The following is a 16,667-nucleotide window of genomic DNA, read 5'->3' as shown; positions in this document are numbered from 1 at the left end:
TGTGGGGGGGGCGACGGTGATGCTTTGCTGTGCCCCCCCCCCCCCGCCCCCCAGTGCCATTGTCTCTGATCCCAGCTCTGCTGCGTTCCATTTGTCAAAGTGTAGGTCAATCAGCAGCAGGGCTTTCTGGAACATGATGTTTCTCCTCTGGTCCAGGACATAGCACTCTGGCCTGGCCAACGGCAGATGGCTTGATCATTTAACGTTGCTCTATTTCAAGCAAAATGTCCTTGCAAAATGTGTTCTCAGTGCTGTCGACCTGCTGCAAGGCGCTCTGGCATTAACGCCTCTGGTTTGGTCCCCAAGTGACCACCTTTCCACGGTCACCTGAGAGGTTTCTGCAAGGGCTAACACTCCCTTTGCTTAGCCCAAGGGGGACCTGGGGTCTTGACGCTCAAGACGTAAGCAAGAGACGCATCAGCGGCAGCAGCTGCCACCCTGGCAGAGCCCAGCTTGCTAAGCACTTGCTCACAGCTGGAAAGACTTGAGGGGCCTTCGTTATTCCATCTGCCACAGCTGCTCCCTTCCCCGGGGAGGGAATCAGAGGCGGTGGGGCTGGCCTGTGTGGACAGAGGCGGCTGAGAAGCTGGAGGCCTGCTCATCCTATCGAGGCAAATTCCTGCCATAATGAGGCCAGAGGAGCTGGGAAGCCACAGGGTATTACTCACGCCCATGAAACCATTAGCTGAAAGAGGCAGGTGAGTCGCGCGCCACTGCCCATCCGCAGGGTGCTGGGCTTGACAGCAGTGCTCTCACCTTCTGTGGGGCCTCTCTGGGCCTTATTCTGTGCCATAGGTTAACAGTCAAGATACTGCATGAGCAGCCTGGCACAGGCACTAGCCAATCAGAGTGAAGAAGGGCTTTATGGGGTTTCAGCTGCAGCCGGCCTGAGTTTTTTTAGCTGTTGGATGGGAGGGTGATGAGAAGCACCTGGAGGAAGGGCTGGGGGCGGGATTGGGGAGAGGTCTTGTGGGGGGGGGGGGTCCCAGGGCATCTGCTAGTCACCTCTCAGTACAGGATGATTTCAGCATGTTGACAACCAGTGCGGCCTTTTACTCCTGCTGACGGGCAGAGCCAAACGTCAGCTCTGCGATCCAATATGAGAAAGGCGGAGCCAATGCTGCTCCTCCATGTGCCTCAGACTCACTCAGTTGCTTGTTAAAAACACAGATGCCTAAGCCCTCGCCTCAAAGCTACAGAACGACGCCCTGCAGGGCCCTACGGGGCCCACGATGCTCCTGAGGCTTTCCTGCCTGGATCAGCTGATCTCAGAGCATCCTGCCCTGACTTTCAAGGGGTTTATGATGCTGCCGAGAGGCCAAGTCGAGCCCACGCTCTAGGGCACCCTGCCCAGCGCAGGCGCAGGTTGTGCGCATGAGTGAGGCAGGCAGGCGGGCGGTGCCAAGAAGAGTGAGGTCTTGACGCAGCCGCCGGGACGCCGCTGCCTCCCCCACCTCCCCGTGGCCCCCCCAGGCAGTGGCGGCACCTTGGGGACGCAGGCCTGGTGTGGACTGACCTTCGGAACCTTCAAGGTAAGGTGGAAGTCGTGAGCCACGAAGGCAGTCAGTCCTTCCTGCAGCTTGCCAGGCCAAGCTGGGCACTGCTTTAAACTTTGCACTTGTCCCGTTCAGAAGCCCTGTCTCGGGCTGGGGGGTAGAGGGGGTCCCACCCGAGAAGGCGAGAGGGCAGGTTCTGAGTGAGAACTTGGTGCTGCTTCCAGAGCCCTTGTCCTTCAGGGTGCCCTGCGCGTCTTTGCGGAGTAGACACGGTTCTGTCCCCAGTTGGTCGTGCCCCCCCAGCACCTCTCAGATGTGCCCCCCTCCCCCGCTTTCCTCGGCGCGGAGGCTCCAGGTCTGATCTCAAGGGGAAGGGCCCTTTTTCTGGGGATGCTGAGTCTTAGGTGAGGGGATGGAGCTCTCACAGGATGGAGGTACCCGAGTTCCACCTGGGATCCCTGGAATGTCCCGCCAAGGAGTGGATTCCTCTCCGTACAAGATAACTTGGCTTGGTGGCTCCATCTAAACGCATTGCCAAATGCTTCCTCCCCTGCTCCGGCCCCCTTCCCCACCCCTTTGACTCTCTCTCAGGACTCAGCGTAGTCCGTGTTCCCACCGCCATGACCCGGCTGCTGGTCTTCCCTGAGCGCCATAGCCCTGGGCGTGCTCTTGTTTTAGACTCTCTCACCTGGAATTGCAGAGGTCGGCTTCCTCCAAAGCATTCAGCGCCAACATTTTTCAGGTGTTCACTGTGTGCCAGCATGGCTTCAGTCAAGTTATAATATTTTCCTGGTGAACCCTCGCAATAGCCCCAAGAGGGTGGAACGACCATCATTCCTACTTAAGGTGAAGAGGCTCAGAGAGGTTATTTAAGTAAGTTGCTCAGCACCGCACAGCTCGCAAGGGGTAAATAAGGGTTTGGGCCCAGTCTGTGCAGCAGAGCCTGCAGTTCTAACGACTGGACTCTGCCACCTCCCTGCAGTCTGGTCAGTGGCCTGGAGTCAAAGATGGTCTCTTGGTTACACAGCATAGCCCTGAGTTGGGCTCATGAAGTGAGATAGCTTGAACTTGGGGTGTGGACAGCTATCAAACTCTCTGTGGCTCTGTCTGTGGTTACCCTTCAAGTCTCAGTTTCCTCGGCTTTATAGTGGGGACAGTTCTACTTGGCTTATAAGGCTGTGGTGGACGCTTTAGGAGAGGATGTATCTGTCGTCACTGCAGTGTCCCTCTCATAGAAACGTCTGAAGCGTGCTGGTGCAATAAAGGGTGGGAGTGCCAGTGAGTCTGACCTTGCCCCTTTCAAATCCTCCTAGGACACCACCGAGATGGAATTTGGTTTGGGAGCGAGTGACTCTGATCCTGGGTATGGGGTTGGGAGGCTGGCTGGACGGGGGTGGCCAGCCTCTGGAGTTGATTCCGTTTCTCAGAGTGGTTACTCTATAGCAATTGTGGACCATGAGAAGAATGTTCTGTTGCATTTGGAAGCATATCTCCAGGACACCCAACAACCTGCTTTTAAGCCACAACAGTTACAAATGAACTGGATCTGCGCTGCTGAGGCACAGGCTCCACATCTGGTTGGCTGGCGTGCCAGGCACCTGCTGGTGTGGGTGCGGATTAATAACTCATTGCTGAGTGCAATGAGAGCGCTTTTTTGGGCAAGGAGGTGAGGGTGCTCCTATTTTGACAAATCGCATGATGCCTGCCTGCCCTTGTGACTTTTCTCTGTTTCTCCGTCCAGAGTATTTATTCAGCTCAGTGAGTCGTGGAGTTGGGCTTGATGACTCTGTGGAGTGGACACAGTTCTGTATCTCACAGAGCCCCTGGAACACGTTACCACGTTGGCTCACCCCAAAGGTCTGACACATGCGCAGTATTCTTTGGCAGGATCATGGTTTTGTTTTATTAAGGTCTGGAAAAGTCTCGACAGCTCAATTTGCCAAGTGTGTAGTTGGTATGTAAAAGATAGGCATGTAAAAAATAGAAGATATTTTTCCCTTATGGCGGAGAGCAGATGGTTGTGAAATTCAGTTCCCAGAACAGGGACTGAGCCCGGGCCTCAGTGATAAAAGCACCGAATACTAACCACTAGACCACCAGGGAAAGATACCTGTTTTTAATCCCAAGATCTTCAAGGACTGTCCAGGGAGAAGGTCTAATTAGATCTGCTGGGTTTTTTTTTTTTAATGACATCCAGGCTTAGTAGCAAATGGCATTTATGCACTAAAGTGCCACCATTGATGGGCATGCAATAAATGTTAAATCACAACAATTAAGTTTAATGAGGATTAATGGTTTGTCTGACAGCATGGCCTGGACTCCCTGGAAAGACCTTTTACTCCTGTTTACAGGGCTCTACCTGGCTGGTCCTGCTTGTTGCAGCCCCATCTTCGTGGGGTCCCCTAGATTTATAGACTCCATCCTTCTTCCCCCACCTGTCAAGAACGTCAAGGCCACTCTTGTGCTCTTTAATCTTCTTCCCTGACACGTTCCCCAATCATCTTTCTCTCTCATCACCTCTCTGTGCTCTCTCTTCCTATTTTTTCACTTTCGCTCTTTCTCCTCCTTTATCGTCCAATCCCTTTGTACAGACTTTGCTCTAGCAAGCACCCCCTCCCAGCTGTGAATTGGCATCTTCTCAGTGACACAGGTGCCTTAGCCTGCAACCTGGTGAAACAGCTAGTTTGCCCCAAATAGAAGGAATCAGTGAAAGTGAAGAACGCTGCGGTGCAAACAGAATCTCTCTCTAAACTCACACCCCTCACGAAGTGGGGTTTAAGCATGCTGAGTTTTCCTGGGAAAGTCTGATAAGCCGGGATGGAGGAGCTGTCCCCAGTTCCACACAGGACCCTCTCATAGGTACGTGCTTCCTGCTTCTCTGTCATGTAGGATTACATATGGAAAAACAGATGGAGGAGCTTGAAAAATGACAGTAGTCAGCTTTCTCTCTGACTTGTGGGAGCAAAGCCGGGAAGCCGACTCCCGCTGGTTTCAGAGGGTTCTCGGAATGTTCGAAGCATCTGTCTCACACCCTGCCCAGAAATTCTCCCATGGCAGCCAGGATTATGACTCCAAGGAGGGAAGGAGGTAGGGTAGCTACCAGTGGCCAGGCCCCAAAAGATGGCAGAAGCTGTTCTAAGATGTGGAGGTCAGAGAAGCCATGCCAGCACTCCCATCATTGTGACCCCCTGGCTGGACCCCCTTTTGGACGTCCTAGAAATTCTGCACAGAACACAGAGATGGGAGGCTGCATGCTCCCCACGGGGAAGGACAGTGGGTGGGGTGAGCTCCCACTCCTTGGCCTTGCTGCTCCAGTCACTGTGTTTGGAAGACCACCCAACCTATCCCCCAGCCAGGGCAGGGATCCCCGCCCCCACCTGTCCTTTCCCGGAGGTAAGACAGGCAGAACGAGGACCCAGGCTCGAGTACCCAAAGAATGGCAGGACGCCCTCCGTGGAGGCAGACTGTATTTAAACGCACATCACCTCTTTGGGGTCTGGGAAGAGCCACCTGTAGATCATTTGCTGGGAAACACAGTCTGCGTGGCTGAGGCGGTGGGCACTGGCGTCGTGGTTTTGCTAAAAGCTGACTTTCTCCGGAGGTCTGTCTGCTGTCCGGAATGGCAGCCGCTTCGGTGAGCGAACAGGACGGTCATCTCTGGGCCCGAGGCGGCTGCTTCAGGCTGGGGCCCCTTGGGCGCGGCCGGCTGTTCAGGCTTCCCAGAGCCGGGGTGGGAGGTGTGATGTTTGGTGGGAGGAGGGCTGTAATTCTGAAACCTCACGGTTTTGACTTGCTGTACGAGAAAGGAGAGCAGAGGCACGTGGGTGAGGTGGGAGACCTGGGCTCTTCCCCCCCACCCCCAGGATTTAATTTGTGCTGCTTCTCTAAGCATGTCCCTTCTTGCATTGCCTCGTTTAGGTGCTCATGCAGCAAATACGTGTGTCTGCCGTGAGCGGCTACCCAAGGTCAGGTGCTTAGAGTCCAAGAGGGAACGGAACCACCCTGATAAATGACAATTATAATAAGTGCTCTGGTGGGGGAAGAGTGTCAGATGCTAAAGGAATGCAGAGGGGCATGCTGCTGACACTGGAATGGGGCTGGTCAGGCAGTGTTCCCTTGAGACAGAGCTGAAGAATGACGGGGAATTGTGTGGAAGAAATAAGGTGGACAACGAGCTACCTGAGAATAGCGCCCAGGGCAAGAGCGTATGAGCCCTTCGAGAAAGTGTAAGAAGTTCACCTCCCTCTCTCCTCTGCACCTGCCCTTGAGGCCTCCCTCCCCCTTTTTCATGGCCTCCCTGTTGATTCCATCTAGAGGTCCCGCCAAAACCTTACAAATCCTCAGAACAGAGTTCGTAAACTGGACACCTGCTGACTGAGTTTAGTCTGCAGGATGTTTGAGAGTTTCAGTTGCCAATACATAAAAACTGGGAGATTGCATATAAATTTTTTTTGGTCTTTTTCTTTTAGGGCTGCACCCACAGCATATGGAGATTCCCAAGCGAGGGGTCGAATTGGAGCCATAGCTGCCAGCTTACACCACAGCCATAGCAACACGGGATCTGAGCCATGTCTGTGAGCTACGCCACAGCTCGTGGCAATGCTAGATCCTTAACCCAGGGAGTGAGGCCAGGGATTGAACCTGCATCCTCATGGGTGCTAGTCAGATTCGTTTCCACTGAGCCATGAGGGGAGCTCTGCATATAAATTTATAATCAGGATTTCACATGTCCCTTAAGACATGTCCCCCTGGCACACTGGGGCTGTGCCCCGTTCTGGCAACAACCGGCTGGACCTGATGAGCAGCCCGCTTGTGGGGGAGGCACAGTCTTCTGTTTGCACACCCTTCTTCTCTCTTCTTTCCTGGCCTCTTATGTATCTGTCTGGTATCAGTAGGTATTTGCTTTAGCCATTCTCTGTCTTGGGACTTAATAAAGCATTGTGCGCTACTGCTTAGAAAGGATGTCATTTTTCTATGAAATTCGATGCTCGTGTCCCCCACTGAGAAGCCAGGTTTCTTCATGCTTTTGACTCTCAGCATATCTAGCAGAGGTCTGGGCACTTACTAAACACAGCTTGAGGGCTGAATCTGATGGCTCGGGGTAATGGCCAGGCGGGGCCTGGAAACCTTTGAATTATTTGAACATGGTCATTCAGAACAAGAACTCTCAACGTTTAAATCCGTGAACATTAACTTCTTCCCAATGCCTTTCCCTGCAAGCTTATATAGCTCAGCCGTAGGAGCTTGCGTTTTGGGATCGGATCTGGATGCTGCTCTAGACACTCGTGCGTCGGCTGCGCGCCTCTGGGTAATGTTCCTGAACTCCCCGAGCCTTCTTGCCCTCATTTTTAAACAGAGTGACAGTAGTATGAACAGCCAGTTCAGGAGGCTGTTGTCAGAAGTCAGTGAGGACTTCACGGGAACTTCTCAGCAAGCTCAGCGGCTCCTTGGTTGTCCGCGTTCCGTGAATGCGTCCCAAAGAGGAGGAAACGCCATCATCTTTCCATTTGGAGGGGAGCGAGGGATGGGGACAGTGTGATGTTCAGGAAACTAACAGATACGTCACCTAATGTTCCTAATGTCACCTCCTCCATCCCACCATCCTGCCTGCCTCAAGGATATTGTTGGAAATATACCACTTTAACAGAACCTTTTATGTTTTCTAGTGGGAAAAGCCCTAGAACCCCAAAGGCTCAGGGACAGGTGCTGGAGTGCCTACAGCTCAGTGTGCCCTTGATGTGTCACTTAGATCCCCGGTGTCCTACAGCTCAGTGTGCCCTTGATGTGTCACTTAGATCCCCAGTGTCTCAGCCGCCTCTTCTCTAGTTATGTACCAAGTTCAAGGCTCACTGAATTTCTACTCCAGTCCCATGGTGCTATTCCTTTTCTCTCTCCCTCCTTCCCTCCCTCCCTTCCTTCCTTCCTCCCCCCAACATGTTGCGGCTGGTTATGGGATCTCAGTTCCCAGACCAGAGACTGGACCCGGGCAGCCGCAGTGAGAGTGCCCAGTCCTAACCGCTGGACCCCCAGGGAATTCCTTGCTCTTGGTCTTCGTCACACCATTTTGCAGATTAGGCAAAAGAGTCTCCAAAAGGTGAAGTGTTTTAACCAGAGTCACCAGCTAGCAAGCAGCAGAGCTGGAATTCAAATCAAGATTGTGTCTGATGCCAAGGCCATGTGTTTTTTTTCCACATCACCTCTGGGCCTTGAAGGAAGGATGTATAAAGTATTCTGGGAGCAGAAAGGCCCACGTCTAGGGAGGGCGGGGGTGGTGTCAGGATGTGGGGGGTGGTGAGGCTTCTTTTGAGGCTGTGATTTTGATCCCCTGCCCCCTCAAACCTTAGGAGCGGGAACTCTGCCGTTTTTCTGGGGGGGTCTAAAGAACCAGCCCCTCTCCCGTCATCTCCTCCTACCTTTTCACTGCCATTTCTTGAGTTTTCTGGTTTCACCAGGATCGAGGGCGGGGCGGATGCAGGTGGTTTTGGCAGAGGCTCACTCTTGATGGGGATTTCTTTGCCTTCCATGATGAGAGAGCTGGCTGCAGAGTGGATCCTGGTGTCGCCGCCCCTGCTGGTGCCAGCGAGGGCGGAAGGCTCCCCAGCAGGAGTGGGCTTGGGTCCTGTCTCTGCCACTGAGGCTGCGCAGGGGACCCCCTGTGGCTGGTAGAACGGGAACTGCTGGGGCCGGACGACCATGGTGGGGCTGCGTCTGAGGGAGCCCACCACGAGGGTGGGGGGCCCCGCCTGGCAGGGTCTCTGCAGGGATCCATCTGGGGAATGACAGAGTGAAGGTGTCAGTGGTGGCTGATGGCAGCAGGTGGGGGCTGGGGAGGCAGTGAGTCCTGATAGCCCAGAATAGTGCAGTGCTTTCCCAATTCCACTGTGCCCACATTCTCCCAGGGTCTCTCAAAGGTGACCTTGGTCTTTTTTTAGTGCTGGTTGCTGATGCTGGCAGCAGATGACTGGCTGGGTGAATGCTGGGGGGGAGGTGTGTGTGTCAGAAGGTATATCACCTCTGTTTGCCTTCACACACACACTCACTCACTCTCCCCACCCCCAGGCCTTGAAGGTGGAAAATGAAGACTGCCCTCAAACACAAGAGAAAGACAGCTGAGATGTGAGCGGGAGGGAGAGAGGCCAGCAGAGCGGGGAGGGGACTCTGACCGCCGCTTGATGACAATTCCGACAGAAGCTTTAGGCTTGTGGTGTAGGGACTTGTGCTTTTGGGCAGGTCTGCAGGGAAGCAGGGTGGCTGGGATTTAGAAGAGAGAGAGAGAGAGAGAGCGTGTGTGTGTGTGTGCGCGCACGCTCTGGGCTAGCGGGACAGCAACCTGAAGCTAACCGGGAAAGGTTAGTGAAGAGTTAGGGCCGTGAGTGGATGAGCGGTGTGAGGCCCCGTGACACCGGCTCTGGAGTCAGACCTCCTCCCCGGGGGCTGGGGACCAGCCAGTCACCTCCCCGCGTCTCGTCCCTCCTTCTCAACGGGAGCTGGTAGCAGGACCTCGGAGGCCAGGGTGAGGACTGCATTTTCTGATGTGTGCCAAGTGTTAGGATAGAGCCCGGAACATAATAAATGCCCCATGTTTGTGCACAATCGGTTTTGGGGGTAAAGGAGGGCAAACTAAAAATGCAGGGTCCAGGAGTTTGGTCGTGCCCCCTCCCTGCACTTTTTTCTTAAACGGAGAGGGTCCTCCATCAAAATAAAAGGAAGCCATCCCTTCCCCTTAAATCCTCTGGAAGACAGGTGAGCCCCTCCTTTGAGCACATGTCGTGTGGGTGACCTGGGGAATCACTGGGGGGGGGGTCAGTGGGGGAGACGCCCTGAGCAGTGTTAGGGCCCCTTCTCTATAAGGGTCTCCTGCATCCAGAGCCACAGCTGATGTCCAGCAGGGATATGAGACCTTCGTGACTCTCGAAGGTCACGTGTTTGGAGCAAAGGCATTTGGGTCCGGCGCAGTATCTGTGCCGTGACTCTTGGGCAGGCCGAGGGTGAACCTGAGAGCAGATGCTCACTGGCACTGCGGGTGTCCTCAGCGGCCGCCAGCCAGCCCCCGCCAACGCCGCAGGTCTGACCTTTCAGTGTCGACATTTATTTTTCCACTGATGGCCCTGTGAAGTGCAGACGGTCAATTGTCTGTCATTTCTCTCCACTTTGGGGAGATGAATAGCTTGACCAGCCTCACCCTGGGAAAAGGGAGAGAGAAAATGCCTCTGGGGCCTGAGAGACTCAAAGCTGCACTGGCCAGTCCTGTCCGTAGGATCCCGGAAATGGGTGAAACATCAGTTTACTGCCTTATCTATTGCTCTTGTTGGTTCCTAATTCCCAGGAGATTTAAGCCTTTCTTATTACATGTGCTTGGGGTCAAAAATCTAAGCCAATCAAGATCTATGCAAAGGAAGAGAGGGGTGTCTGAAAGGGAGTTTGGCCCTGCCAAGGGGATGTTTTTCTTAGCCTTCCTGCGTCGTCTAGACCGCAAGCGAACCTTGCAGCACAGAGTGAAGTCATGTTCTAGATGGACCAGTCGCTATCTGCTTAGTTGTAGTAGCAGGGATGATGCTGATAAGATACTAATACTATAGAAATAGCCAACATGTCTTGAGGGCTTGTTATGTGCCAGGCACTGTGCCATCAGTGGATTATCTTATTAAACCCATACAGAATCTCTGATGAGGTGGGCACAGTATTAATTTCCATTTGGCAAGTGAGAAAACGGAAGACTGAGAGGTCAGTCACGTGCCTGAGGCTGTTGTGGTGGGTTACTCTGTGCGTGTGTGTGTGGGTGTGTATGCACATGCGTGCGTGTGTGTGTGTGTGCACGCATGTGTGTGTGCGTTGGGAGCAAAGGTGGAGGGCAATACCAGATGGTGCTGGGCAGAGGCACAGTTGGCTGGAATCAAAGAGGCCAGAGTGGTGAGACTGGTGGTCAAGCAGGTGATGGGAAAGCCCTGAGAAAGGGGGGAGCGAAGACCTTTGCTTTCATTTTCTTGGGGCATTTTCCTGTGTGGCATAGTGTTCCATCTCTGGCTCTTTTGCTCTGACCAGTGTTGCATTTTTGCCTTTAATCGTTTTTTTAAGATAGCAGGAGAGACTGCAGAGCCCACTGTCAGTCAGGGGCTATGAAACAAATGGACTTTGCTTGGCTGACTGTCTTCCTCTGGAGAGACGGATGAATATAGAAGCTTGATGTTCTGTAGAGCAAGGGCTTTCAGACCCTTTCTAGAACCCCTGCAAATGAAGTCTCAGGAATGCATGAGGAGATGGGAGCGTGGCTTTCAAGATGAAGGAGAGCCAGGTATGTAGTTGTCATGTGTGCAGCAGGGACGTTCTGCAAGGATAAAACTGTGGAGCAGAGCAGCGTGTATGTACATGGATGAGAACTTGGCGTTGGAGGCGAAGGCTGTGCAGGAGGCATTTGCACTGTATAAGGTGCTTTTGTGTGGTGCAATATTTTTCCCCTGTGCCTGTGTTAGCTACATAAAGTGGGATTCTGGGGCTCTTAGCATGGACAACTCTTTCCTCCTCCCCTGTATCCTTCCCTTGTTTCCCTCTTGGCAGCCCCCTGGGGTTCCGTGGAGCACCGTTTGAGAAGCACCCATCCACTAAGCACTTTGGTGGTTCTGTCTTAAGAGTCAGCACCCACCTTGGCCATGTTCTTCAGGGCTGCACCCGCAGCCTATGGAGGGTCCCAGGCTAGGGGTTCAATCAGAGCTGTAGCTGCCGGCCTACGCCACAGCCACAGCCACGCCAGATCCGAGCCGCCTCTGCAACCCACGTCACAGCTCACACAACGCCGGATCCTTAATCCACTGAGCGAGGCTGGGGATTGAACCTGCCTCCTCAGGGATACCAGTCAGGTTCCTTACCTCTGAGCCACCACCAAGGTGGGAACGCCCCACCTTGGCCATGATCTAATTACATGTTGGCCCTCAGGGCTGGTATCAGCCCAGCCCATCAGCGCACGCGTGTAGGAAGGAACTAAGGGCAGTGACCTTGAGCCGGCCTGGCTTCATCCAGTAAAACACCTCAGTATTTGGGACTGCAAAGCAGCCTTCCCGGAGGCCTGTTCTAAAGCCACGGTCCTTGCTTTGAGAAAACTCGGTCTGTTTCCCCGAAGTCAGTTCCCTGTCCCTGCGCTCCAGGCGCAGACCCTCTGCCGCCACTTACTCTTCCTGATGCTGCCTCGGGCTTTGCGGAGGGAGCCCTGCCCTGCAGCCCCCAGGCCGGCCGGGCTCCGCACGGGGCTGACGATGGCCGTGGGCACGAAGACGGACTTGAAGGCACGGCCCTGCCGGGGGTCACCTTCTGAAATGCTGCCTTGGGAAGACACGGAGGAGGTGGATAATGTCCAAGCGGTGCAGAGACCAGGGCCCCGGGCATCCGGGAAGCTGGACGTCTTTCTGGTTGTGTGCATGTTTTTGAAGGAGAAGAAACAGACAAAGGAAACGTTCAGTCAAGAGTCCTGTTTTAAAAAACGATCCGCTCCCATGTGGACCACAGGGGGGCCTCTCCTCTGCCTCTTCCTGCCTGAACACACTCTCTGCAGAGGCCTCACCTTCGTGCCTTGATGACCGTGTGGGCACGCTGAGGGCGGGGAGAGGGTCTCCCCCTGAGGCCGGGAGGACCAGAGGGCTCGAGTCTCGTCTCACTCTCTCATTTGTTCAGTGACTCTTCCAATAGATTCTGAACGTTTTGCAGGCAGAGATGTTATGACTTAACTTAGATGCTCAGTGCTCTGCTTATATTGTTTATTAAGAAATGTTCCTTGCATGGGTGCCTGATGCTTTTAGCACCGAAGCCGGTCGTGGTGGCTCATGCATGTTGAGCATTTACTGTGTGCCCGGCACTGGCCAAGGTCTTTGCCCACGTTATCTCATGGGTGCTTCACCACAGGCTTCTGAAGTGAGGCCTTTCAGGACTACTGCTTTGTAGAGTAAAATAAATAGAGATTTATAGGTATTTGCCCAAGCAATTAATAGACCCGAGATTTGGACCCTGGTCCAGGCCGGCCCTCGGCTCTGCCCCTGAGCTGTGTCACCTGTGCTCTTAGCCCTGCACCACACTGCCTTCTGGCTAGCTGGAGCTCTCATCATTTGGTAGCAGGGAAATCCTGGCATCCTGCCTGAAATAAACAAACTGAAGTGGCTGGTAGGCTCCACATATGCCTCCCTCAAACCCTAATTCTTTGGATGTAGGCTCTGATTTTTAAGAACAGTAATGAAATGCCGTAAAACTGCAATCTCTTGGCCGTTGCTTCTAGCCCGCACCTCTCCGAACCCCCTGGGGAGTTACCTGCCCTTCTTGCTCTTTTACCCGCCCCAGCATCACGGCCTCTACTGAGTCGTCCGAAAGTCACCTTGCCACTCTGTTGAGTAATTAACCTCTGCTGATACACCAGGAAACACCAGTTCAGCCAGGCCCCGGTCCAGTCATGCCCTTCGACGTGGTTCCCTACCCATCTGTCCCTCCACATCTCTCTTGAGGTAATTTCCCCTGATGGCTCCTTTTCTCTCCTTCAGCTTCAAAAAGTGCACGCAGTTGCATTTAAGCCAGCCCGTGTTGTCTAAGATGGGAAAGCATTTACTGCGGCCACATGCCCAGGAAGCGTATGTGGTCAAATGGGCCAGGAACCAATGCTTGCAGGGAGGGGACCCTTCCACCTACCCCTGGGCCCTCGAGGTGCAGTCAGTGAGGTGGAGTGAGCTGTCCCCCCGTGAGAGCTCAGACGGCTTTCTGGAAATGAGGGCCGGCTGGAATGAAAACTCCCCCAGCCCTGACCTGGCGGAGTCTGAATCTGCCCTCATTTTGAACAAAGGCCTCCCAGCGCTGGATGATGCAAAATGGACCGGCAGCAGGACAGACAGGTTCCAAAATTGCTGCCAGCAGCAGCAGCAGCGAGGACAAAATACAGTCAGTTCAGCCCTCAGCAGCCTTATTCCACCAGTCTTTTCTTTGGACAGGTGTTTACAGACTGAGGCACAACCTCATTTTTCTGAGCCCAGCATGAGGCCAGATTCCCCAGACTCCTCAATCTCAAGTCCCCCAGCCACCACTGAGTCCCTCTATGTCTTTTGGCAGAAAGCTCAGCACTCACCGAGCCCGTGTTTCTGACCTCATGGCTCTGATAACGTTTGTTCATTCATCTCCACGACGACCCAGACCTGGAGACATCAGGGTCCCTGTTTTCCAGATGGAGCGACTGAAGACGGGCTGGGTTTGAGTGGGAGGTGTGCCTGTTGCCTTTGATGTGCTCCCCTGCTCTGCTGTGAACGTGCCGGTCCCTGCAGCCCCTTTTCTGACTGCAATACGAGCCCTTAAGCCCTTGCCCCATATTTGCAGAGGGGCATTCAGCTCAGCAGCCCTGCCTGGCTCGGGGCTGGCAGTAACCCCCAGGTAAGACCAAAGCTTGGACTGTGATCATGTTTGCATGCTTCTGTGTCAAAAGTTAAAGGAACACAAGTAGGGCCCACATGTTGCTTTTGTCACCCCTTAGGCACCAGGATGGCCCATGTGTCCAGTGAAAGTTGCATAAAAGGGGACTGTTCTGGCTTATTGGGCAGAAGGGCACTTATCGGGAGGACAGGAGCGAGCGGAAGGAGCTTGGAAACAGGATCTGAGGAGGCTGCCGAGAGCTGGGTGGCAGGAATCGGAGGCAGGAGGAGTCTGATGAGCTGCTGCTGCTTGAGCTCTTGCCATGAAGGGTCCTCCTCGCTGCCCACATTCTTTCCTCCCGAGTTCCTTCCTTGCTCCCAAGAGGCTGAGCTTGTCCCTCCTCCTGGAGGAGGCGGTGGGGGGGAGTTGGTTTATGCAGGCTCTGAAAAGGGAAGGAACTCTGGCCTCCACCGAGATTTCGTGGAGGAGGAAGCCCAAAAGGATGTAGGTGCTGTTACGAAGGGCTTGGATGAAGAGGCGACAGGTGTCGGGGACCACCTGAGCCAGGGGTGCCTCTGGGATCTGGGAACTAGGTCGTGGTGGCCGAGGCCTAGCTGTGGTCAGCGCAGCTGGACAGGCTGGCGTCACCGTCAAGGGCAGCTGCAGCTCTGCACAGTGGAGCAGGCTTTCCCCTCTTGGGGATTAAAAGGCTCACTTGCTGAGTCATAAATTGAAACCCTGGCATTTTGGTCATCTCTGGGCTCTAATTGATGCCCACGCATTGGCTGGCTCAGGTCATCAGGAGATGATGCTAATAAGAGCAACGGTTCAAATGCTCAGAGGGCACCTCCTACCTTGGAGGTCTGGCTGTTTTATTAAAGGCAGCTTTGTACACAGAGGGGGCCAGTGGCAGTGCAGAGCCATCGCTGCAAAGAGACAACCAAATGGGGGAAACCTCTCACACAGAACCAAAGAGCAGAACAGGGCCTCGTGCACGTGGTCCAACCCACTGAGTCCTAACGCAACCTGCTAAGGGGAGTAGACTCTGAGCTGCCAAAGGCCGCATCATTCAGCCCCGAGAAGTGACAGGAACTAAACCTCCCACAGTGGGAAGGGTTATTAAGAACAAGGGTGAGCTGACCCTGATGGGCAAACTGCGCGTCTCACCTCTGGCCAGGATTAGTGGGGATGGGAATTTCTGTGTCCTGGGAGGCCGTCAAGGAAAACATACACGGAAGGCACTGATGCGCCATCACCTGAGAGCCCTCAGGACACCTCACTCTGGTAGGGACTTTCCTTCTTGGAAATGCTGACTCCCAGAAGCAGAAGCACCCATCAGCCTAAGCAGCATCCCAAGGCAGGCAGATATTCAGGATTCTATGAGCTGGGGTGGGGTGGGGGGATGGATTCAGTAGCCGCCTAGGATGCTGAAACTCCATGCACTGCCTGACACAACGGCCCTCTCGGAGTGGGTGAGTCTAGATGCTCATGACTTGGCCAAGAACTCAGCAGACCTCCCTCAGAGAAAAGCCAAGAAAGAGAGAGGGAAGCTGGACTCTAGGATCCCCGTTACACTGGAATGGGGTTCTAGTTAGGGGGGCCTTATGTCCGGTTTTCCCAGGACCGTCTGTTTACACCTGCTCTCCTGGTGCAATAAGAGTGTTCCTCCTTCATCCCTGAAGTGTCCTAGTTTGGACGATAAATTGTACAGTCGCTCTTTTGCTAATGGTTCTTTTTTTTTTTGGAGTTCTTGGGCCAGGGATCAAATCTGAGCTGCAGTTGCAACGCTGGATCCTTTAACCCACTGTGCTGAGCCAGGGATCCAACCTACATCCTGGCGCTGCAGAGAAGCCATCAACCCTGTTGTGCCACTGCAGGAACTCCTCTCAGGGTCCCTTCATGGAGTAACTAGGACTTTGGGATAAGGCCCGATGCATAAGCAAATGCCCCCATAGCAGCGCTGGGCCCTGGAGAGTGGATGACAGAGTCCGTGGAAGGGACTGTTCATGGTTCGGGCAGGGTCCTCCCTGCCCTTCACTGTCGCCTCCTCAGTACTTCCCAGCCTGGCCTCACGTGCTCAGACCCCGCCAGCCACCACCCTGCAGGGCTGTGGGCATCATCTCCTTACCAGCCTCCCCCCCTCATTGCTCGAGGCACTGAGCTTCCGGATCACTGTCATTGTCTCCGACACAACAGATCCTACCACGATGACCTCACCTGGGCTTAGGGCTTTAAATACCATCTCAAGCCTGGACTCTTTCTTCAATGCTAGACTCGTGTCCTCACCTCTTTACCGCGGTCTTTGCTAGGATCCGTAACAGGCAGCCCAGGGTTGGTCGGCTAGAAACCGAGCTGTTGGTTCCTCCCAGCATCTCAACACCTGTTTGCTCCTCCTTCGGTTTTCAGCCCCAACTCAGCAAAAGGCATCTATCTCTCTTGCAGTTTCTCAGGGCAGAAACACCCCACGGACTCACCTCGAACCCTCTCCTCTTTGACACCCACATCCGATTGATCAGAAAAGCCTGTGGTCTTGACCTTGGCGTATACCCAGCACCTGACCCCTGCTCCCGACCTCCGGGGCTCAGGACTTGGTTCGTTTCACCATCACCCCCCCGCCTCCAGTGACGACCGTATCACTGCTAGTCTCTCTGCTTCCACTCTCCCGTCTACCGTTTACTGGCCACCCACCTCTAGAGGATTCCGAAGACAAGTTAGGTCAAGTCACTGTTGTGCTCAAAGCCCTATAATACAAGGAAAGCCAAATGCCTCCTCACTGCGACCTGGTTCCCTGTCACCAGCCCG

The 16,667-nt window shown here is 54.2% G+C and overlaps 2 protein-coding genes across 6 annotated transcripts in view; one reads left to right on the top strand and one right to left on the bottom strand.

The window, feature by feature from the left end:
* Positions 1 to 1,139: 1,139 nt before the first annotated feature.
* Positions 1,140 to 16,667, top strand: part of GRXCR2 (glutaredoxin and cysteine rich domain containing 2) — a 200,013-nt gene continuing 184,485 nt past the window's right edge. Inside the window, exon 1 of the mRNA XM_003124061.7 lies at positions 1,140 to 1,532. The gene's annotated coding sequence lies outside the window, so the exon portion shown is untranslated. The remainder of the gene's footprint in view (positions 1,533 to 16,667) is intronic.
* The window catches only part of SH3RF2 (SH3 domain containing ring finger 2), a 122,102-nt gene continuing 108,810 nt past the window's right edge, over positions 3,376 to 16,667 (bottom strand). For 2 of the 5 annotated variants that reach the window (XM_021084960.2, XM_085014921.1), the window contains 3 exons: positions 11,661 to 11,893; positions 7,910 to 8,265; positions 3,376 to 5,289 (listed from right to left, as the gene is read on the bottom strand). In XM_021084960.2, coding sequence (XP_020940619.2) covers positions 5,014 to 5,289; positions 7,910 to 8,265; positions 11,661 to 11,893 — 865 coding nt within the window. In that variant the 3' untranslated portion in view covers positions 3,376 to 5,013. Of the gene's footprint in view, positions 5,290 to 7,909; positions 8,266 to 11,660; positions 11,894 to 15,597; positions 15,675 to 16,667 lie in introns of those variants that run through there. The other 3 variants (XR_014838979.1, XR_014838980.1, XR_014838981.1) reach the window with 2 other exon arrangements.

The sequence above is a fragment of the Sus scrofa genome, chromosome 2, assembly GCF_054392235.1.
Source record: "Sus scrofa isolate SSC_HxYL_T2T_F1_AM1 chromosome 2, Sscrofa_HxYL_maternal_Yorkshire_Landrace_v2.0, whole genome shotgun sequence".
Lineage (NCBI taxonomy): Eukaryota > Metazoa > Chordata > Mammalia > Artiodactyla > Suidae > Sus > Sus scrofa.
The sequence above is the reverse complement of the archived record's forward strand: the minus strand, read 5'-3'. Positions and strand labels throughout refer to the sequence as shown.